Source organism: Erpetoichthys calabaricus, chromosome 5 (genome assembly GCF_900747795.2).
Source record: "Erpetoichthys calabaricus chromosome 5, fErpCal1.3, whole genome shotgun sequence".
NCBI classification, from domain to species: Eukaryota; Metazoa; Chordata; class Cladistia; order Polypteriformes; family Polypteridae; genus Erpetoichthys; species Erpetoichthys calabaricus.
In genome coordinates this window covers 211,373,261-211,395,654 of record NC_041398.2, presented here as the reverse complement: position 1 = coordinate 211,395,654, position 22,394 = coordinate 211,373,261, and the positions used below count along the sequence as shown (strand labels likewise).

Genomic DNA, 22,394 nt, shown 5'->3' with positions numbered 1-22,394 from the left:
TCATGCAGGGCAAATTTAGAGCTGCCAAAAGTCTAAGCAGTCCAACTGTTACTAAATCTGTAATATTTTCTGTTCATTTCTTCAACTTCTAAGTATACAATATTATGAAATACAATTAATATATGAAAAAGTATAATTTAATGTATATTAAAAAATGTCATTAATTACAAGAAAGGTAAACAGATCTGGACCAATAGAATCTAGCTGCAGACCTCTGGAGCTTTGCTCCATTGAATGGCCAATCAAATGCAACTCATACTATGACGTTTAGCCGACTTTGCCTCATATGTCTGTGATGTTACACACAGTCATTTGTGTCTTTCCTAAACCACATATTTTGAAGGCATATATTGTGCTTTGTTCTCATAAAACATTCCTACGCTATGATTAAGATTAGTGTTGTGGAAGATTTATCTAATTTATGAATAATGTCAGTTGTCAGATAGATGTTTCTTGTGGTATGTATGTCATGTAGTACAATTGTCTCTCATGTACCAACACTGTTGTGTAGTGCTGTGAGCCATAGCCACACCTTTCTCATATTTTCTAGCATGTAAATGATTTGACATAAATGTGCAATTCGATTGGCTGTTCAATAGATCTGAATCACGGACATATGGAGGGCTGCAGCTAGATCCTTCACCTGATGTACACTTATCTGCTGTACAGTAATCCCTCCTCCATCGCGGGGGTTGCGTTCCAGAGCCACCCGCGAAATAAGAAAATCCGCGAAGTAGAAACCATATGTTTATATGGTTATTTTTATATTGTCATGCTTGGGTCACAGATTTGCGCAGAAACACAGGAGGTTGTAGAGAGACAGGAACGTTATTTAAACACTGCAAACAAACATTTGTCTCTTTTTCAAAAGTTTAAACTGTGCTCCATGACAAGACAGAGATGACAGTTCTGTCTCACAATTAAAAGAATGCAAACATATCTTCCTCTTCAAAGGAAACAGAGAGGAATGCAAACAAATCAATAGGGCTGTTTGTTTTTAAGTATGCGAAGCACCGCCGGTAGAAAGCTGTTGAAGGCGGCAGCTCACACCCCCTCCGTCAGGAGCAGAGAGAGAGAGAGAGAGAGAGAGACAGAAAAACAAAGTCAAAAATCAATACGTGCCCTTTGAGCTTTTAAGTATGCGAAGCACCGTGCAGCATACTTAAAAGCTGCACACAGAAGGTAGCAACGTGAAGATAACCTTTCAGCATTTTTAGACGAGCGTCCGTATCGTCTAGGTGTGCGAACAGCCCCCCTGCTCACACCCCCTACATCAGGATCACAGATAGTCAGCGCAAGAGAGTGAGAAAGAAAAGTAAGTTGGGTAGCTTCTCAGCCATCTGCCAATAGCGTCCCTTGTATGAAATCAACTGGGCAAACCAACTGAGGAAGCATGTACCAGAAATTAAAAGACCCATTGTCCTCAGAAATCCGCGAACCAGCAAAAAATCCGCAATATATATTTAAATATGCTTAGATATAAAATCCGCGATAGAGTGAAGCTGCGAAAGGCGAAGCGCGATATAGCAAGGGATCACTGTACATTGGTTCACTATTATTGCGTTCACCTGTCTGTAACATCACTTGATGTGCCACACCACTTTGTTAAGCCTAAAAATACAAAAAAATATTTTTTCTATTTTCAAAAATGAAAAATTTATAGTAAATACTTCATTTTTGAAAATAGAAAAAATATATATTTTTGTGGCTGGTTTTATGGAAGTCTGGTAATGTGGCCCTTTGAGTCTGAAGCCCATCCACTCTCTCCCAGCATAACTGCTATGCCATTAACAGTAGGTGCTGTTTTGTATTACATGTGAATGCATCTAAAAAATTTTGAAATATCTAAAACTCTAAAGATATCTGCAAATATTTTAAGATGTACTATACAGTATATAAATGATTTAGAGATATGTTTAAAGGTAAATTTGGCATTTTTAAAGTAATTTATTTTTTAACAATCAAGGCATATAGGTATTTGCCACATAAAATTGAATTCTAAAGTGAAGCATTCTTTATAAAGTTTTAAAAATACTGTCAGTTATAGCAGCTTAAAATAGGGTTAAAGGATACACACTTACTAAGTATGTCCATTTTTCAAACTAAAAAAGTTATCAAGTGTTGATCTGTGTCTTGAGATTACACACATATTGGAAAATACCGTAACCATGTTGAACCAGTGTTCTAAAGGATGTTACTTGTGGTAAGAGAGTTTATTCGAAATGGTGGATCTAGTGTCTCAGAAACAGCTGTTATAGGTGGAATTTCACACACAACATTCTCTAGATGTTTACAGAGAATTTATCCATTCATCCATCCATCCATTCATTATCCAACCCAACTATATCCTAACACAGGGTCACGGGGGTCTGCTGGAGCCAATCCCAGCCAACACAGGGTGCAAGGCAGGAACAAACCCTGGGCAGGGGGCCAGCCCACCACAGACAGAGAATTTAATGATAAAAAAAAGTTTCAATGTTCTGAAGGTAAAAATGCCTTGTTAATGAGAGATCAAATAGCAGAATGAGCAGCACAATATACAAAAATAACATCACTTTACAACAGTTGTATGCAGATGAGCATCTGTAAATACACAACATGTATGACTTTATAAAGTACTGGGCTATAGCAGCAAAAGAGCTGTTCTCAGTTATGAGCCAAAAAATGAGGACAGCTACTCAGTGGGTACATGATCATCAGACTTGAAAAACAGATATGGAAAATTGTTGCCTGCTGTAAGGAATCTCAGCTTTTAATGTGACATGTACATGATAGGGTCAGAATTTGGTGTAAGAAACATAAATCTGTCCAGCCTTTTCGTAGTCCTCAGATTTCAATCCAATAGAGCACCTTTGAGATGAGGTTCGTAGCATAAATATGTGGCCTAAAAATCTGCAGGAAATGTGATGTTTGAGTCAACACAGATTAAAAGTCCTAAGGAATGCCTCTAGCAAATTGTTAACTTTATGATTGAAAGAATTAAGGTTGTTAAGGTTTGGGGGGGCGAGTTTGTTTTGCCCAATACTAGATGAATAGATAGGAGTACCAAATGATGTGGCAACTGAGTATAGCCAAGAAAGAAACAAATTAAAAGCCTATATGTAGGCTTTTTGTTCATTGTAGAACAGCATTTTAATTAGAAAAGTAATATGGCCTACATGGATTATTTGTTTTCTTTTTAGAATTTGCAGAAAAGTACTTTAATGAAAGTATAAATAAATATCAGGCTGCATTTGGGGAGGAAAATCCAGAAGCATTTAAACCAGTGGATGAATTCAGCAACTGGTTGATTCAAACTGGAAGGTCACAGGTAATGATATACACACTTATTTCAGCAACCTATTTTACATTTCCTGATGGCAGCATTATATAATTGCCTAAGGACCTGGGTCCAGTATATAGCCTAGTGTATATAGTCTGTGTATAGTTTGCACATTCTGTACTTTATGTGCAATGTAGCTTCTTAGATATTCATGAAAACTGTGTGAGAAAGTATGAAAGACCACCATAAATCTGTAACAATTTAAACTGATTATGTCTCTACGTGACTGTTTCAATCTATATATATATAAAATCTCTATGTGTGTCCAGGTGTCCGTATGTGGGTGTCTTCTTGTGAAGTGCGTATGCGCAGGGCACGGTGCGATGTGCGATATTACTGTCGGAGAACGTTACAGGCGTTTTACGGAAATACAAACCAGTATTACTGCGAGAGGAAATTAAAGGTACACAATACAGTGACGCATATTACAGCCACATACAAGCCAGTATTACTGTCAGAGGAGATTAAAGGCATATTACTGACGCGCACGCCTGTGTTACCACCAGAGAACATTAAAGGTATATTACGGACGTACAAGCCAGCGGACGTACAAGATGGTATCCTTCAATATGGGCGCGCACAAAAAGGCAAGCCTCAAAAGGGCGACCTCAATTGGGCACAGCGATTAAAGGCGCGCGTAAATAAAGATCTGCACCTTTGTTGCTCTTCACATATTCCAGAGCCATTTGAACTAAATTATCTACGAACGCCTTTATTCGCCGCGCTCAATTGAGGTCGTCCTTTTGAAGCTCGCCTTTTTGTGCGCGCCCTTATTGAATAGAGCCGTACAAGACGGTATTACTGTCACAGAAAATTAAAGACACACAATACACGGCGGCAGCCCACGAAGAACGGTCAGCTCAGCAAGTAAACATCAACAAAAGAAAGGCTGAAAGAAAGAAAAATACTACCAACAAAAAGAATGAGGTCAGAGTCCCTTGCCATTTAATATAGACTGTTCCTACTAATGTTTATGCACTACTGTTCTAGTGCCCGTTATTGTAACGGGCTAAATGACTAGTTATTTATATTCTCCTGTCATTGTATTAGTTATAAATGTGTTAGCACTGTCTATAGTCAGTGAGGAGTGGTATACAAACTTAATAAACCAGACAGTTGGAATCTTTGTTAATGTTCAGAATATGCTTTTACAATTGGTTATCATTCAAATATCATACTGTTCTTGCTGCTCAATATCCTGTTGTTCTTATTGGTATGTTCTGCAGATTATCTAATGACAGTTGATCGTCTCTGGCTTTTTCCAACAGAGAATATAAAGATAGGATCTAAAACACTCCCATCTAAATAAAATAGAAATAATAAGAAAGTAAATCTAGTTCAGTATTATTAAAACTGCAGAATTTATTGTAGCTAATTACATCACATGACATTTTCTAATCCATTTAATCAATTCAGAGTTACAGAAGCCTGCAGTCTATCTCATCAGCACTGGACACAACACAGAAAACAATCCATTTCAGGGATTCATCACCACTTTCACATCCACTCTGGACTAATTTGGAATCAATTTTAACCTAGCATGCACATCTGTGGGAGTGAGGGAGGAAAACTGGTGTGCCCAGAAAAAAAAAAAACAACTTGATGGGGGAGAAGGTGGAAACTCCGCGTGTACAATGACTGGGCATGAGATTTACCCCCAGGATGCTGGATATGTGAGGCACTATTGTAGCTCACTGCACCATTGTGTTACACCTATGGTTAATTATAAGTAAGCAAACTTTAAAACTGTTTACTTACAGTAAGTGATATTACGTAAGTGATATTTTGGTATAGGTTTTGTTCAATTTACTTCAATTGAATTGAGTAATCAGCATAATGATGGCACAGTGGTTATAGATAATACTTAATAGTTTAGGAGACTGGGTTTCGACTCTTGCTTGGATCACTGTTGATATGAAGTTTGTATATTCTCCCCATGTTTGTGTAAATTTTTCTACTTGTGCCATGGTTTTCTTTCCACAACCCAAATATTTGTGTTTTACACTAATGAGGGACTCCAGGTTGCCTAAAGAGAAGTGAATGTGGGTATGCATGTGATTACACTGCCCAGTGGCTGGTTTGTGCCCTCATTGTGCCTGATACTGTTCCCATCCAAGAACTTTGAATGAGACAGAACAGGTACAGGAAATGGACAGATGGATGAATTTAACAATTTTAGTGTGGTAAACACTTTCATAATATGCTTTACATTGAATAAACAGGACAGTACATAGTAAGGACAAAATTTAAGTTAAAGATGAAAAATAAGTTTAGTATGTTTTTAATGCTATCTATAAATCTAAATTAAATTGTTTGTTGTTAAACAGGAGTCATATGACCTCCTCAATAGTACCTTGAGTTTCAGAATAGAAGCATTTGGGGATTACAGTGAGTCAGTGGCTGAAACCTACAATGTCATGGCTAGCATCGTCCTTACAGATGGGGACATGAAGAAGGCTTATAAACTGCTCTCAAAGGTAAGAATGGGATGCTACAATCCCTCTTATTCCAGTATGCTCACTTCCATTTATGTGAGTATTTTCTGATTTCTTTACCGGTAAATAGAGACAAGTAGCAAAAGGTGTAACACAGTGGAGCTCTCGTTATAACTGTTGACAGACAGATCTAGAAATATTTTTCCAACTCCTGAGTCGGTCACAGACTGTATGAAGTTTACAAGTTTTTCCCATATTTACCAAGTTGTATCCAGGTGCTTCAGTTTCCTCCCAATTCCAAACATACCACAGGTTTGATTAATGGACTTAGTCCTGTAATGGTGAGTGTTAATTTTATCACAGACCCTATCTATGTGTCACATTGTAGTGATTATATAAGGGTGGTAACAGTAAAAAATATTTGATAGAAAAAGGATAGCATTCAGGCAGCATGGTCATGATTAGATAGATAGATAGATAGATAGATAGATAGATAGATACAGTGGTGTGAAAAACTATTTGCCCCCTTCCTGATTTCTTATTCTTTTGCATGTTTGTCACACAAAATGTTTCTGATCATCAAACACATTTAACCATTAGTCAAATATAACACAAGTAAACACAAAATGCAGTTTGTAAATGGTGTTTTTTATTATTTAGGGAGAAAAAAAAATCCAAACCTACATGGCCCTGTGTGAAAAAGTAATTGCCCCCTGAACCTAATAACTGGTTCGGCCACCCTTAGCAGCAATAACTGCAATCAAGCTTTTGCGATAACTTGCAATGAGTCTATTACAGCGCTCTGGAGGAATTTTGGCCCACTCATCTTTGCAAAATTGTTGTAATTCAGCTTTATTTGAGAGTTTTCTAGCATGAACCGCCTTTTTAAGGTCATGCCATAGCATCTCAATTGGATTCAGGTCAGGACTTTGACTAGGCCACTCCAAAGTCTTCATTTTGTTTTTCTTCAGCCATTCAGAGGTGGATTTGCTGGTGTGTTTTGGGTCATTGTCCTGTTGCAGCACCCAAGATCGCTTCAGCTTGAGTTGACGAACAGATGGCCGGACATTCTCCTTCAGGATTTTTTGGTAGACAGTAGAATTCATGGTTCCATCTATCACAGCAAGCCTTCCAGGTCCTGAAGCAGCAAAACAACCCCAGACCATCACACTACCACCACCATATTTTACTGTTGGTATGATGTTCTTTTTCTGAAATGCTGTGTTCCTTTTACGCCAGATGTAACGGGACATTTGCCTTCCAAAAAGTTCAACTTTTGTCTCATCAGTCCACAAGGTATTTTCCCAAAAGTCTTGGCAATCATTGAGATGTTTCTTAGCAAAATTGAGACGAGCCCTAATGTTCTTTTCGCTTAACAGTGGTTTGCGTCTTGGACATCTGCCATGCAGGCCATTTTTGCCCGGTCTCTTTCTTATGGTGGAGTCGTGAACACTGACCTTAATTGAGGCAAGTGAGGCCTGCAGTTCTTTAGACGTTGTCCTGGGGTCTTTTGTGACCTCTCGGATGAGTCGTCTCTGCGCTCTTGGGGTAATTTTGGTCGGCCGGCCACTCCTGGGAAGGTTCACCACTGTTCCATGTTTTTGCCATTTGTGGATAATGGCTCTCACTGTGGTTCGCTGGAGTCCCAAAGCTTTAGAAATAGCTTTATAACCTTTACCAGACTGATAGATCTCAATTACTTCTGTTCTCATTTGTTCCTGAATTTCTTTGGATCTTGGCATGATGTCTAGCTTTTGAGGTGCTTTTGGTCTACTTCTCTGTGTCAGGCAGCTCCTATTTAAGTGATTTCTTGATTGAAACAGGTGTGGCAGTAATCAGGCCTGGGGGTGGCTACGGAAATTGAACTCAGGTGTGATACACCACAGTTAGGTTTTTTTTTTAACAAGGGGGCAATTACTTTTTCACACAGGGCCATGTAAGTTTGGATTTTTTTTCTCCCTAAATAATAAAAACCATCATTTAAAAACTGCATTTTGTGTTTACTTGTGTTATATTTGACTAATGGTTAAATGTGTCTGATGATCAGAAACATTTTGTGTGACAAACATGCAAAAGAATAAGAAATCAGGAAGGGGGCAAATAGTTTTTCACACCACTGTAGATAGATAGATAGATAGATAGATAGATAGATAGATAGATAGATAGATAGATAGATAGATAGATAGATAGATAGATACTTTACTAATCCCAATGGGAAATTCACATTTTCCAGCAGCAGCATACTGATACAATAAATAATATTAAATTAAAGAATGATAATAATGCAGGTGAAAAAAAAAAAACACAATAACTTTGTATATGTTAACATTTACCCCCCGGGTGGAATTGAAGAGTCGCATAGTTTGGCATTATGAGACTGAGTTTGTTCATTTATTTGTTTGTTTTTTATTTCATCTTATACGATTTCTCGTATTAGAAATTTGTTAGTTTTCGCATACCCCTTGGGGTTAGAGCGCAGGGTCAGCCATTGTACAGCGCCCCTGGAGCAATTACAGGTTAAGGGTCTTGCTCAAGGGCCCAGCAGAGAAGGATCTCTTTTTGGCAGTGACGGGGATTCGAACCGGCAACCTTCTGGATACCAGCGCAGATCCTTAGCCTCAGAGCCACCACTCCGCCTAGTTCAAATATGTCTGCACTTTCTGATTTCATTATAAAGATATACATATTACATTCATCAGCTGAAGTATGATTTGCCCCTGTATGAATGAGTGTAGTTGTAGCAGTAAATGGACTTTCATCCCATCAAGGTTTGGTTTCTGAACTGCATTAAGTACATTTGATAGTGAATAGAAGATTAACTATTTACATTGCAGACTCCTGATTAGTAAAAGTTTCCAGACATTTGCAACTTCAAACATGTTTTTCCTTTCACTGACTTCTAGGTCCTGTCTTGCTAAGACACTGTCAGAGATGTCTTTTGTATGTACTGTATTTGTTGGTTCAAGGAATCTGAAGATTATCTGAAAATTTTAAACCACAAATCTAAGTCACTGCCATTATAAGGATTTTTACCTTTAAAACCGTGAAGACACAAAGGGAAACAGAGCAACTTTATCTGTAAAATCCTTTACTTCCATATTTATACATTTATTTGTGAACAGACAGCAAGACATTAATGCCTGTTGTGTACCTATGTATTCTGGTCATTTGTATAACTGATACATGTTTTTTCTTTCAGTGCCTTGAAATTCAGACAATACTATTTGGGAGTCAGCACAGAAAAACTAAACAAACACAGGAAATGTTAGATATGCTTCAAAAGTGAGTAGAGAATCTAAGCGTTTCCTAATGAATCACATTTCCTCACAACATCTACATGTTACATGTATATTGTTTGAGTTTAATATAAATATGTTAACAGTAGAAAGAAATAATATGTTAAAAAGGTACAATGGGCAAAGAACCATTAGCTTGTTATAGGCCTGCAGGGATTCTCTAAAGAGAGAGGTAGAGACAAACCAACACTGGCAGCTGGAGAGCTTCTCTAAAGCAAATATACTCTCTCTATGCAAAGTTTGCCCTTAGGAGTAGGAGACAGAAAGAGTAAGTAGGCAAAGACAACAAGAATCCCCCAGACAGTTCTGTAAGCCTACTGAGAAAGAATTGGTAGCTTCCTACTGACATCACCGGAAGGCAGGCTAGATGCTATGGATTCCTGTACTTTTAATAGGAGAAATTAATAATAAGCAACTCAGAATGCGGTATTTCCACCCAAGGATACCCTGAACTAGGAACACAAGAATATTATAAGATACCCCTGTCTCCAGAAATAATTATGAAATTGGTACTGTGGTAGTGATAGATAATATTTTCTGGTTTATTTGGTTGAAAACAATGTTTTCTTCCTACATTAATCTCTACTTTTTGCTTTGTTTAAATAAAACCAGCTATTTGGAATTGTTGAATCCATGGGCAATTTTATTGCTCACTAGGAGTTGCTCTTTTGGCAGACTTTAAATGGCGTATAGCTTACACATGGATGTAAATCAACTTTCCTCTTGTATCCCAAAGACTTGCAAATTAAGTTAACTGGTGGTTCTAAGTTAGCTCCATATGAGTTTGAATATGGGTGGGTGCATGAGTTTAGACTGCAAAGGACAAGGTTTTCTGTTCTTGGTCTGTTCCTGCCTTTATCCAACATTTTGATGAATTTAAGATTCAGTATAATTATTAATGTAAATGTTTTACAGTTGGAATGTGGGCTGGTTAAATGACACACTCAGGAACACACAATGAGTCATAGTCAGATACTGAATTGGCAGCCTTAAGGTTTATAATCCATTGTCTTAACCACATCATTCACTATTTACTCACCAGGTCAGGTTCTAGTCTCCCACAAACCCAAACTGCATTAGAGAGGTTTGAGATTATTATGTAAATTATAAATTACAAATGGGGGGAATAGTGTAGCACAGTAATTTTACTGCCTCAAATGTCCAGATTCTTTAGTTCATATCACATAGGTATCTGTGTGGAGTTTGCATATTTTCTTTGTGTCTGTATGAGCTTTCTGTAGGTATTCTGGTTGCATCACAAAGACATACAAACAAGATCAATTAGTGACTCTAGACTGGCCTGATGTGTGTGAGTGATTGAACCTTGTGTTTCTGCCTTATGCCCAATCCTCTCACCATCTATAACCCTGTATTGGGATAATTGAGTTTGTTAATGAAGAAATGAATTACATTTTATATGTATAGGAACATATACATACTGTATACTTTCAAAAATTCCTACCTTTGCATATTACTAATTTAATCTTTATTTTACAATAAAACTTTCCAAAACCTGTGTCATCAAAATGCTGTTTACAGAACAAATGAGGTTTTAATACAATAAAGAATAATAATGTAATACAATAATGAATTGCTCACAAGCTGCTTGAATGAAGTGGGGTTTTTTTATGTGTTAGCTCATGCCTCCTTTTATACATTACATACTGAGCATATTAATATTTTAGTTTTGCAATACAGATAAATGCACTGAACACTGTAAGACAATACAGTAAATACCTCATTTATATCAAAATTAACTTCCTATCTGATGCTTTGTTTTTTATGGTTATATTGTATTTTGTGAAGGCACAGTGTGTATTGCGGCTGCCTTATGGATCCAGCATCCAGTGCTCACATCACACTCCCAGCCATTGTCTGTTTGGAGTTTACTTATTCTCTGCGTGTCTGTGTGTCATTTTTCCATGGTACTGCAGCTTTCCTCCAACATCTCCAAAGATATGCAGGTTACATTAATTGGTAATTCAAGATCTGTCTGTGTAGGTCTGACTGAGTTGGGCCCAACGTGATGAACTAGTGCCTTCTCCAGGGTTGGTCATTGTCTTACATTCCGTGCTGCCAGGGCTCTACATCCCTGAATTGGATTAAGCAGATTTAAAATTGTTGTCTTGTATTTTCTCAAATTATAATTATCAAATTCTTTTACTCAGATGTTTTTAATTTTTGCTTAGATTTTTTTTCCAAAGGAAATTTACTTACATACTGTTTTTGTTTCCTTTTTCCATAGGTCACCAGTTATTATTGCAAATAACAGAAAAATGAATCAGAAAATATCAAATAACCTGGAACCTTAGTGACCTTACCGTAAAATGTGTTTGAAGACTCAAGAAAATACTTCAAAGCATGCTTAGCCCATCTGGTTATGAATTCCTTTAAAATCTGACCACATCTTAACAGTTTTTACTGTGAATGTGCTATAGAACTTACAGTAACAAGTCATTTTTAATAATCTGATTTTCTTTCTATTAAGAAAAATATTTATGTAGCATGGCACAGTGGTCTCACAGATCCAGCCTAAAGGGTTCTAATCCCACATCTGTCCATGGTCTGTGTAGAGTCTGCCTGGATTTTTCTCTAGGTACTTTGGTTATCTCAAGGATGTTCATGTTAGGTGAATTGGCTGTTCTATATTGAGTCTGTAAGAGTGGTTGTGTGTGTGGTTATGGGCCTTGAGGTGAATGGGTGCACTAATCTAAGTTAATTAGGCTAGGTCTGCAAAACCTTGAGTTGGATTGAGCGGAATTGAGAATGAATAATGTACATTTTTAAATCTTGAGCAGGTGTACACTTAGGACAGACATAATTTGAACAGGTAATTAGGATCATTGCATAGATTAATACATCTGTTTTATAAATTATTATATGCTTGAACAGGTAATTAGGATCACTGCATAAATTAATATATTTGTTTTATAAATTGTTAACCAGCCAAAGGCAGCATATAATATGTTTTAATTGATCAAAATAAAAACTTTTGTTAGAAAAAAATCAAGTTTGTTAACATTTTTAAAGGGTACATATGAATGAGAATTTATATTATGGATGGGATGGCATCTTTTTCCATGATTTGGTCCACCTTTGTACCTGATGCTGACTGGATAGGCTCCAGTGATATGTGATCTGTAGTTAGCTCGGTTCTACACTGGATACACATATTGGCCGTATTTAATGGTGAACTTTACCTAATGTGCTGTTAATGTTAAAGCCACAAACCACACTAATACTATTGGTAAAATTATTAGTTAAAAAATAGACCTTTTTCATTCCGTAATTTCCATATATAATGGTTCCATCCATCCATCTTCCAACCCAAATTATCCAGAGCAGGGTTACAGGAAAATTGGAAGGTGCCACCCAATTGCAAGGTGAAAACATATCAGAAGCCAATTTTTAGCCTTGCCAATCTACCTAAACTGCATGTATGTGAACTGTGGGAGAAAACTCAAGTAACCCAAGGAAACCCATGTGGACACAAGATGGCCATGCAGACAACAAAGAGGAAACATCCAAGACTTGAATCCCAGTCTCCTGGTTACAAGGCACCAGTACTACCGCTACACTACCTTCCTGTCTTTAAAAAATGTCACAATTTTCTGATTACTGTAATTCAACTAGATGAAATAAAAAGTTCATAAACATTACTGTGTGCACAAACAAAAGGTCAACTCATTTATTTAATACCATTTTAGTTCAAACATATTATAAAACATCATCTATGTATTACAAATAATTTCTGTAAAAGAAAAGCAGTGTCAGTAAGCGTTTTTATAAGGGAGGACCAGGAGAAAAAACATGGTCAGAAACAAGAGTAGGTCAAAAGAGGATAGCTTCAAAACAAGACATTCAAACCAAAAATCAAAGTCAAAAAATCAAAGCTAAATTGTGATGGCAGAAGTCACAAAAAGAAGTGCACGTAATGGCTATCAAAATCTCAGCTTGGAGGAGTTAGGAGGTATCCTTTATAGCTGTGTCAATGATGTTACCATTGTACAGTCCTGGTACATCACGGAAAGTATTACTGTGCAACAGGTGATGCAAACTTCTCAAAATGACGGTCCTCAAGACCAAAACAAAATTGCATTTGAAACTGATATTAAAATTATTAATTTTTAAATAAAAGCTCCAAACAGAGTATACATTTTAGAATCTTATTGTCTGGATAATAGAACTCCAGAAAAAAAAATGTTTAGCGATTAGATAAAACCCAAGAAAAAATAAATGCAAAATGTCTATCAGGACAATTGGATATTGTTCAAAAATATAGCATTTATTCATGGCAGAGCAGTAGTAAGGTGTGCCATTTTACAAATATAGGACTACAATCATTGCCTAATTACCGTCTGTGTTGAGTTTTCATATTTTTTCCAGTGGTCTCTAAACATTGCTCAGGTAATTCTGATTTTCAGCTTTACAAAATTACGTACAAGTTACGCTGACTCTAAACTGATTCAGTATGAATAAGTGCTGGCAAAGCTTTGTCTTTCTAAAACATTGTAATAAGGAGTATTATATTATTATATTGTGAACCACCAGGGGGCGCACAGCTGCCCAAACACCCAACACAACAGACAGAGGCACATGTCTTTTTAACACACAGGTTTTATTTTCAAGGGGAAATGCTTGTCTTTCGTTCCTCATCCCCACCCCAAAAGCACAGTACAATGAACAGCACACAGCATTTTCTTTTCTCTTTCTCCTTTCTGGCTCCTGTCCTCCACTGGCATGCTTCGTCCCTCTTCCTCCTGACTCTAGCTCCTCAAATGGAGTGAGACGGCCCCTTTTCTACAGCACCCAGAACTGCTCCAGGTGTTCCACAATCTCTTTCTGCCTGTGCTTCTGGGTGTGGCGGCAGCCCTGCAGAAGAAGGCTCAGCCATGGGCCCTGAGAGTGTTAAGGTTCCATATTCCAACCTGGTGGCACCACCGTCAGTTAGGGGGCTGCCCTCTGTCATCCTGGGGGAGATAGTGTCCAGTGCAAATTCCATTCCCTGGTCCTTCCATTACGCAGGCATCCCAGCCAGGTAAGAATCCCGGCTCTCCATCACTATGTACATACATATACTGTACACACACACACACACACACACACACATATATATATATACACACACACACACACACATTTACACTTACAATGTTAATTATCTTGTTAAGTCATAACGTGTTAGAAAGTAGTGTTTGTAAATTTGTAAATCTGCTAACACCCAGTTTTCTTTGTTCCTAAAACGGATTCCATCCACCTTAGAAAATGTGTACATTACCTACATTTTTACATATTTTGGTATACAATAGCCTTAACATGACATTTTAAGGGTCTACACCAGAGTGGGGAAAATGAAGTAATTTCATAGAGTACATAGATAATATATTACGAAGAACTATAAAAGAGAAGTAATACAATATATGAGTATTTTAATTTTCAATATGGTCAGAATAGAAGGATTACCACCTCCACTACAGAAGATGGCAGTAATGCACCACATAATGTAAAAACTTGCAGGAAGATAGATAGATAGATAGATAGATAGATAGATAGATAGATAGATAGATAGATAGATAGATTCTCACCATCCGTGTTGTAATTCTGCTGCTTATCACACATTGTCAAACGACTGCTAAAAGAAACCGCCAAAAGCGTGGTGTGCGCAGCGGTTACAATTCGTACGTCATCACTGAGATGACCCAGGAAGTGCTTATCATGTGACAAGTCCGTGGGAAAGTTAAAAATTGTAAGTGGCGGCGACGTTTGAAGTCCTTAATTCAAAATCTAATCAAGACATGTTTTCATAGGATACAGTTATTATATTTGACTTCGTCGCTATTTGGTAGCATTTGGTAGTGTTCCTTTAAAAAATGTACGAGCCATTGATGAATCGCCACTGTCAAATATGTGTTGCAGTATATTTACTTTCTAGTTCTGGATGTTGCGCTTACGTCCGATGCTGCAGGGATGGACACTGACGCCCCGCGAGCCAATAGTTGCATTTTCCATCCATCCATTTTCAAATCTGCTTATCCTTAGCAGCGCCATACTAATGCTGAAGCTCAGAAATTGATTGTATTTGTCTGTTTATTATGTTCAGAGTTGAACGAACAAAAGGACTTGTTGAAACATTATGCTGTACAAATGACTTTGATATTTGAGTACTAACTAAACGAAGACGGGTGGTCTGCCTTGCTGTCAACTGTATTATGTGTAAGCTGTTCTTAAAGTAAAAGCTACACGCATTAGCAACCACTATGGAAAAAAACATGAACTAACTTGTAAAATTCTTGTTTGAAATCCGATAAAGGCGCAGTACAGCATTGTTTCAGATATACTTAGATAAGCACCTTCATGTTTAATCCTTCATATTTTGTAAATATTTTATATATTATAGTTTTCGTGGCGTTGTAATCCCTGAACGTTCTTTTAACAGATTTTCTGGCGGTGTCGTTGGGCTCTCCCAATCAGGAATAGATTGCTATGCCATTGTCATCTCAAGCAGAAGCAGGGGACGAACAGTATGTCCTTATAGCCAGTCTGGACAATGTTAGAAACATCTCCAACATCCTGAAGGCCATCCAGTTTAAGGATCATGCCACTTTTTTGGCCACTTCAAATGGAATCAAGGTTACTGTTGAAGATTCCAAGTGTTTACAAGCCAATGCTTTTATTCAAGTAAGTGGTTTAATAATTTAGAAAAATTACATGTTTTTTTAAGGGCAGTTTTTGAATGTGATTTACAAGTAATCTAAACACAAGTTCTTTGTTCATCCAAAAGGTACCAATGAGAGGCTTATGTCACAAAAGACATTAAACTTTTACCTCCAGTACTCTGATGATGAATGACATAATGTTTGAGCTGCATATAGCCCAGAGTACACAGTGGGTATTCTCATCCACTAGGAATTAGACAAAGTGATCTCAGAGTTTGCCATTATCCTTTCTTTTTAGTACTGCCTCCATTATGTCCAGGATCAGTCTTGTAATGCAGCTGGCTTCCAGATTAGTTTATTTGAGCTGTTGTTACTCCCTAAGTAGACGGTCATGTAGAACAGTACACTGGCAACTATGGATTAGTAGAACATCCCAAGCAAGTCTGTTATACTGTAAATTAAAAAAAAGAAGAAAAAGACTTGATTATTCTCAAAAAGAAGAGCCTACCTTTGCCATTTTTGTGTGGCATGTCTAAATCATCCATCCAATCCAGGCCACAGTTCAGATGCACCACCTACACATACCTGTTACCTGTATTATGGAAACTGGTCTAAGGGGCATCCTAACACACCACCAACTCCTTTGCCTTGGTAATTTTCATTTCCAGGTAGTTCTCCCTGCATCATATGACAAGAGTCCTTTCTTTATTCTTCCCCATCTCTGATGTTGATGTAGCCAACAATGCAAGAATAATTTGAGAATGTATCTAGATACCATAAATTTAATAGTGGGGAAAAAAAGTGAAGCAAGCCACTTCCATGGGATTGTTGTTGATGACAAACTCTCTTTGATACACAATCAAGGAACCTTATAGATTGTCTTCTTTTAGTCAAGAAGTCCGTGATGAAGGACGCACAGGGGTATCAACATGTGTTTTCTTGAGCTTGTTTCTTATATGGAAGAGCTTCACAGTGATAAAACAGTGAAGAAATTAAAGAGCAAGATCCTAGCCATACTGCCAGTTTTATTCAATTGGGTATAAGGTCTGTGGAAGATCAGAGCATCATTTACTTTCTATTTGTACGTGGTAGGTAAACTGCAGGTGGCCTGTAACCAGGAATGGCAGTTATATCAAAACCATTCTCTCAGAACTCTTCAGGATGTATGATGTGACTGCTGCTGGTCTGTACAGAGGTGGAGAAGACAATTTGAATGGAAGTGATAGCAAAAGACATGAAATGAAAATTGATGGTCAAATCCTGAAATGTTGCCAAGACCACAGAAGCCAGAGGAGTGGTATTTAAAGGGCAACATCAGGGCCATTTATACTGGCTGCATGCATACCAGTTTTCATTTGAAAAAAATGAAAACCATAATTATTTTAGATTATTCGTTAACACAAAAGGGGTCATTTTCTTTACACAATTTTTTAATTATGGACATTACGTATACTAATATGCAAATACTGTATACTAAACTGGTCAATTTTACTTCTTTACAAATATGCCCATATAATGACAAAATGATTATTTCTATATGTAACACTTGTAAACACTTTTGTATGTTCTGCGTATCTGTAGAATGTACTCTTTAGTGTCATTTTATGCCTTTTTCTTACAGAATCTTGATGCAGTAGTCAGTATCAGTTTATTAGCAGACATATATCGTATTGATAGAATTTTAATTTTAAATGCATTTAAAATTGGTGTTATGGTAAGATATTATACTGTTTTATCAGAGGCAGGCTTTGGGTATGTGTGAAAAATGAAATTGTTCTTGCAGTGGGTAAATATAAGTAAAAAATATCTTTGAAACAAAATAGCTGTTCTACTTCTGTAAAAGCCAAATGAAACTTTCTATAGTATGAATCTGTGCTTGGTTTGCTGTTCCTGATGCCAGTTTGTCAACTTTCTTGTTTGTAATATGATTGCTGATATAAATTATGGATGGGGTGTTTATTTTTCAGGCAGATATTTTCCAGGAATTCATAATCAAGGAAGATTCTGTTATGTTTCGTGTTAACATGACTGTTCTTTTAGACTGCTTGAGTATTTTTGGAAGCAGCGCTGTCCCAGGTAAGTGTGTATAATAAACACATGATTTTATTTTGCTGTTGACATCCTTGTAATGGACTAAACACTTCTTGAAAGGTATTGGTCACATAATATTCTAAAATAAATGTTATAAATCAGAGTTTTCCAAACTTGGGTTTACATTACCACTGTCTCTATTAGTTTTTATTTCAACCAGTATTGTAACTGGTGACTAGTTACTGTCTGTGATTGGACATGTGTCTCAAATGGATTTATTGCTTCTACGCTTAATCTGTAATTCTAGATGTTTTTTAGAATAATCTGTATATTTTTCTAAAATATTTAACCACAATTATGTTCTTTTCAATTCTTACAGTGAAAAATTAATGAATTTTTTTCATTATCTTTTTGTATTAGAACAATTGAAAATTTTAGACAAAAACAGTCCATTCAGCCCAACAAAGCTCGCCAGTCTTCTCCACTTAAATAGATGTCAATTGATCCATTGATGTTCTCTACTTACTTATCCTACTCAAGAATAGTTACACAAAACTGCTGCTGGTGATATACCTCTTGCAAAAATGAATTACACAGTTTGTAATGACAGATGAAATAAGTAATGTAATTAAGTGTGACTTGAATTCAAGGATGTAACTGGCTTGTGATTAATAAATGAAAAACTGCTTCCACAACAGTTCACTGGGACCAGCTTTGAGTACTGCTTGGATTCCAGGTTAACTAGAATGAACCAACTAAATATCTGTTTCACATCAAAACATTTTGTTTTGTTAATCTACCAATACTTGACACCTTAAAATGTAAGTCTTTGGATCCAATTTGATTTCACAAAAAATATTTTTTTTAATTATGAAACATATTTTACTTAGACTCTAATATATTCTGTGATAGCTGTTCAGGCATATATATTTTAGAGCTTCTATACATGCATGATTTTTTAACGTGCTTATAAACTGTTCCTCTATTATTTTAAACAACATTATCGTTAACCGTCTTTATATTTGTAATGATGCTGCCACAGTGGTGTTAGCACCTTTCTTTAGACACCTGAATTCTTCATGTGCTTCAGTTCACTAAAGGATACATGTTGTCCTTGCAGTTTGTTGCAGTCTGTTCAGGCAAGAACAACACCATTAATGTCCAGAATAAAAACCTGTGTATTGTTGTCTCAATTTTTGAAATTATTGGTATTTTGAACATTCTTCTGTATTTTCATCACATTACCATAGATACATGAATAAGCACTTAAAATAAATACACATTTCTATTGTCCATTATTATGTTATATTTGATGCAGAGCTGCATTCTCAGTATTCACTTCTGTTTCACCAATAGGAATGACAACAGCTCTGAGGATGTGCTACAGTGGTTATGGTTTTCCTCTCACGTTATTTTTGGAAGAAGGTGGAGTGGTAACAGTGTGCAAAATAAAAACCCAAGAACCAGAAGAGACACTGGACTTTGATTTTTGCAGCACCAATGTTGTTAACAAAGTAATCCTGCAATCTGATAGTCTTCGGGAGGCTTTCTCTGAGCTAGACATGACCAGTGAAGTTATGCAAATCACAATGTCTCCTGATAAACCTTTTTTCAGGTGAGTATTCCATGTATAGTATTGGCTTGTAAGGAAGTTCAGTAAGGTTAATTTTCATGTTGCCATTAGCAATATAAAAGCAATCCAGTGCTGTAGAAGAGTATCATATAAATAATAAGTCATATATCATAGTAGCTGGCTTAAGTGTCATTTCTTTTATGATCAGCAACTAAGATCACACTTTTTCACTTTCAGACTTAAATTTTCTATTTGCAATTGCACACTTCCAACATGACGAAATGATCTATGTTTTCTTATCAAGCTCTCCACTACCTATGAGCTCAAAATGCTATACAATAATTACAAATATTCTTAAGAAAGATGTGCAACATAACTGCAAAACCTAATAATGAGACATATATATATATATATATATATATATATATGCACAGTATACACCACAATTCTCCTGTCAGTGTCAAACAAACTACATTGCCAAAAATTAATGAGTATATTCACAGTGCCTGGGGTGCTAGTCCATTAAACACCACACTCACATACACAGGACCAATTTAAGCTCACTAGTCAGCCTAAGCTGTCTGTAGTTAGAATTTACACGGAAGCTGGAAACCCCACTGGATGCAGCCTTAGCCAATTGGAGCTGTGAGATTAATCATGAGTGTTTATTTTTTGGGCGGCACGGTGGCGCAGTGGGTAGCGCTGCTGCCTCGCAGTTGGGAGACCTGGGGACCCGGGTTTGCTTCCTGGGTCCTCCCTGCGTGGAGTTTGCATGTTCTCCCCATGTCTGCGTGGGTTTCCTCCGGGCACTCCGGTTTCCTCCCACAGGCCAAAGACATGCAGGTTAGGTGGATTGGCGATTCTAAATTGGCCCTAGTGTGTGCTTGGTGTGTGGGTGTGTTTGTGTGTGTCCTGCGGTGGGTTGGCACCCTGCCCGGGATTGGTTCCTGCCTTGTGCCCTGTGTTGGCTGGGATTGGCTCCAGCAGACCCCCGTGACCCTGTGTTTGGATTCAGCGGGTTGGAAAATGGATGGATGAATGGTTTATTTTTTGTAAGCTTTTGAAAATGCTATGACAGGTGTGAACTTCAATGATCACTCTTAGAAATTGCACAATTATAATTACCCACACATAAAATACAATACTGAATACTCTTTTAACTCTAAACATTAAAATGTAGTAAGTGGGATTGGCATTAATCTAGAAAATATGTGCATTCATTTTGTAATGATTAGATAGCTAATTCCATCATAACATTTGTGTGTATTTATTTGTTTATTTATCTTGGTTAACAATACAGATTGTCAACATTTGGGAACTCTGGAAGTACTCATTGTGACTATCCTAAGGATTCTGATATGATGGAGATATTTCAGTGCACCCAGACTCAGACAAACAGGCCAGTACTCATTATATATTTCTAGTCACTTACAATATGATATGTTTATTCTTTTGATTAATTTTTCATATGACTATCATTGCAGATATAAAATTTCTCTGCTGAAGCCTTCTACAAAAGCATTGGCTCTTTCCTGTAAAGTATCAGTCAGAACAGATAATCGTGGATTTCTTTCTTTGCAGTACATGATTAGAAATGATGATGGACAAATCTGTTTTGTCGAGTATTACTGTTGTCCAGATGAAGAAATGGCAGAAGAAGAGCCATAACCAGACTGCTTTATATTGTAAACTTCATTTACACAGTAAACTGTTGTCTCCCAGCTTTAGAATGTTACCTGTGTGGGACTTTTCTAAGGAAGGAATCTCTGTGATAGACAGTGGATATGGCAGTAACATTATATATATATATATATATATATATATATATATATATATATATATATATATGAAGTATATAAAATGTTTTCTTAAGGTGTTTTATTTGTAGCTCAACTCTTTACATCATTAAGTTTGCCACACTTTTAAATATATACTGTATATATTGATGTTATATTTCAAAAAGTTTATTGCATGTGATCTGTTTGTTCTTGTTATTTCTGAAAAAGTAAAGTTTATTTTTCTTTAAAAGCTGTTTGTGTTATTTTTATACTATATTTTATAATACTGTTAACTTCCCAGTTGTTACTGGAATCTTTATTAATAAGGGCTGTGATGTAATCCCTGGCTAGTAATTAAAGTGTTGTGTAAGACAGAGGCTGTACAGATGGCAGAAAGCAGGTTGCAGTCTTCACGTTCAGTTTTGGTGGGAAAAGCAGGTCAGCTTGAGATAACTCCACTTTTTAGAAGCCAAGGGTGCCTGACCATCTATTGAAAGAAAAAGAGTGAGTGACGGACAAGGGCTGTGAATATCTGGCAAGAAGCCACAGAGCCACCAGATTGAATTTTGACAGCAGGGGAATGGGTACTGGCAGAAGCAGAGTTCCTGGTAGAGCAGCACACAGTCCATACCTGGGACTAACGGGAATGTGCTGCCCATTTCAGAAGCTTTATACAACTGTGGAGCTGTCATAAGAAACTAACCCTTCAATGGTTCAATGGCTACTAAAAGGAGATCTGTTTATTTTGTACCACTGAAATCCAGGTCTTCACATCTGTTGAAAGTGCAACCAGCAGTATATGGGCAACACTTTTGACAGATGACAATGCTGTCAGGTGTACTGGTAGCCATCCATCCATCCATTTTCCAACCCGCTGAATCCGAACACAGGGTCACGGGGGTCTGCTGGAGCCAATCCCAGCCAACACAGGGCACAAGGCAGGGAACCAATCCTGGGCAGGGTGCCAACCCACCGCAGGGCACACACAAACACACCCACACACCAAGCACACACTAGGGCCAATTTAGAATCACCAATCCACCTAACCTGCATGTCTTTGGACTGTGGGAGGAAACCGGAGCACCCGGAGGAAACCCACGCAGACACGGGGAGAACATGCAAACTCCACGCAGGGAGGACCCGGGAAGCGAACCCGGGTCTCCAGATCTCCCAACTGCGAGGCAGCAGCGCTACCCACTGCGCCACCGTGCCGCCCTGTACTGGTAGCCTCACAGTATAAATCATTTGAGAGAATCCAAGACCTTCCAGGGTTGCACTTCTTTTATGTAAGAAGTAAATGAGG

General features: G+C 37.3%; 2 protein-coding genes across 4 annotated transcripts in view; both read left to right on the top strand.

Annotated features, from left to right (window-relative positions):
- The window catches only part of LOC114652225 (tetratricopeptide repeat protein 23-like), a 28,471-nt gene extending 16,539 nt beyond the window's left edge, over window positions 1-11,932 (top strand). For both annotated transcript variants that reach the window (XM_028802484.2, XM_051928276.1), the window contains 4 exons: window positions 3,183-3,310; window positions 5,650-5,799; window positions 8,957-9,039; window positions 11,299-11,932. In XM_028802484.2, the coding sequence (XP_028658317.2) occupies window positions 3,183-3,310; window positions 5,650-5,799; window positions 8,957-9,039; window positions 11,299-11,365 (428 nt within the window). In that variant the 3' untranslated portion in view covers window positions 11,366-11,932. The remainder of the gene's footprint in view (window positions 1-3,182; window positions 3,311-5,649; window positions 5,800-8,956; window positions 9,040-11,298) is intronic.
- Window positions 11,933-14,662: 2,730 nt separating this feature from the next.
- Window positions 14,663-21,025, top strand: rad1 (RAD1 homolog (S. pombe)). 2 transcript variants are annotated; one of them, XM_028802480.2, is made up of 6 exons: window positions 14,663-14,799; window positions 15,490-15,731; window positions 17,677-17,785; window positions 19,097-19,355; window positions 20,614-20,712; window positions 20,798-21,025. In XM_028802480.2, the coding sequence occupies exons 2-6, from the start codon at window positions 15,537-15,539 to the stop codon at window positions 20,979-20,981; spliced, it is 846 nt and encodes a 281-aa protein (XP_028658313.1). In that variant the 5' UTR covers window positions 14,663-14,799; window positions 15,490-15,536; the 3' UTR covers window positions 20,982-21,025. The 2 variants fall into 2 exon arrangements, with proteins under 2 accessions (XP_028658313.1, XP_051784237.1); XM_051928277.1 differs by lacking the exon at window positions 14,663-14,799 and adding an exon at window positions 14,823-14,925.
- Window positions 21,026-22,394: the final 1,369 nt, after the last annotated feature.

Bases quoted from the DNA above. Each gene is read 5' to 3' on its own strand.
- rad1 (XM_028802480.2), top strand. From the start codon at position 15,537: ATGCCATTGTCATCTCAAGCAGAAGCAGGGGACGAACAGTATGTCCTT. The intron at 15,732-17,676 runs GTAAGTGGTTTA...TTTATTTTTCAG, and splicing joins AAGCCAATGCTTTTATTCAA to GCAGATATTTTCCAGGAATT. The intron at 19,356-20,613 runs GTGAGTATTCCA...TTAACAATACAG, and splicing joins CCTGATAAACCTTTTTTCAG to ATTGTCAACATTTGGGAACT.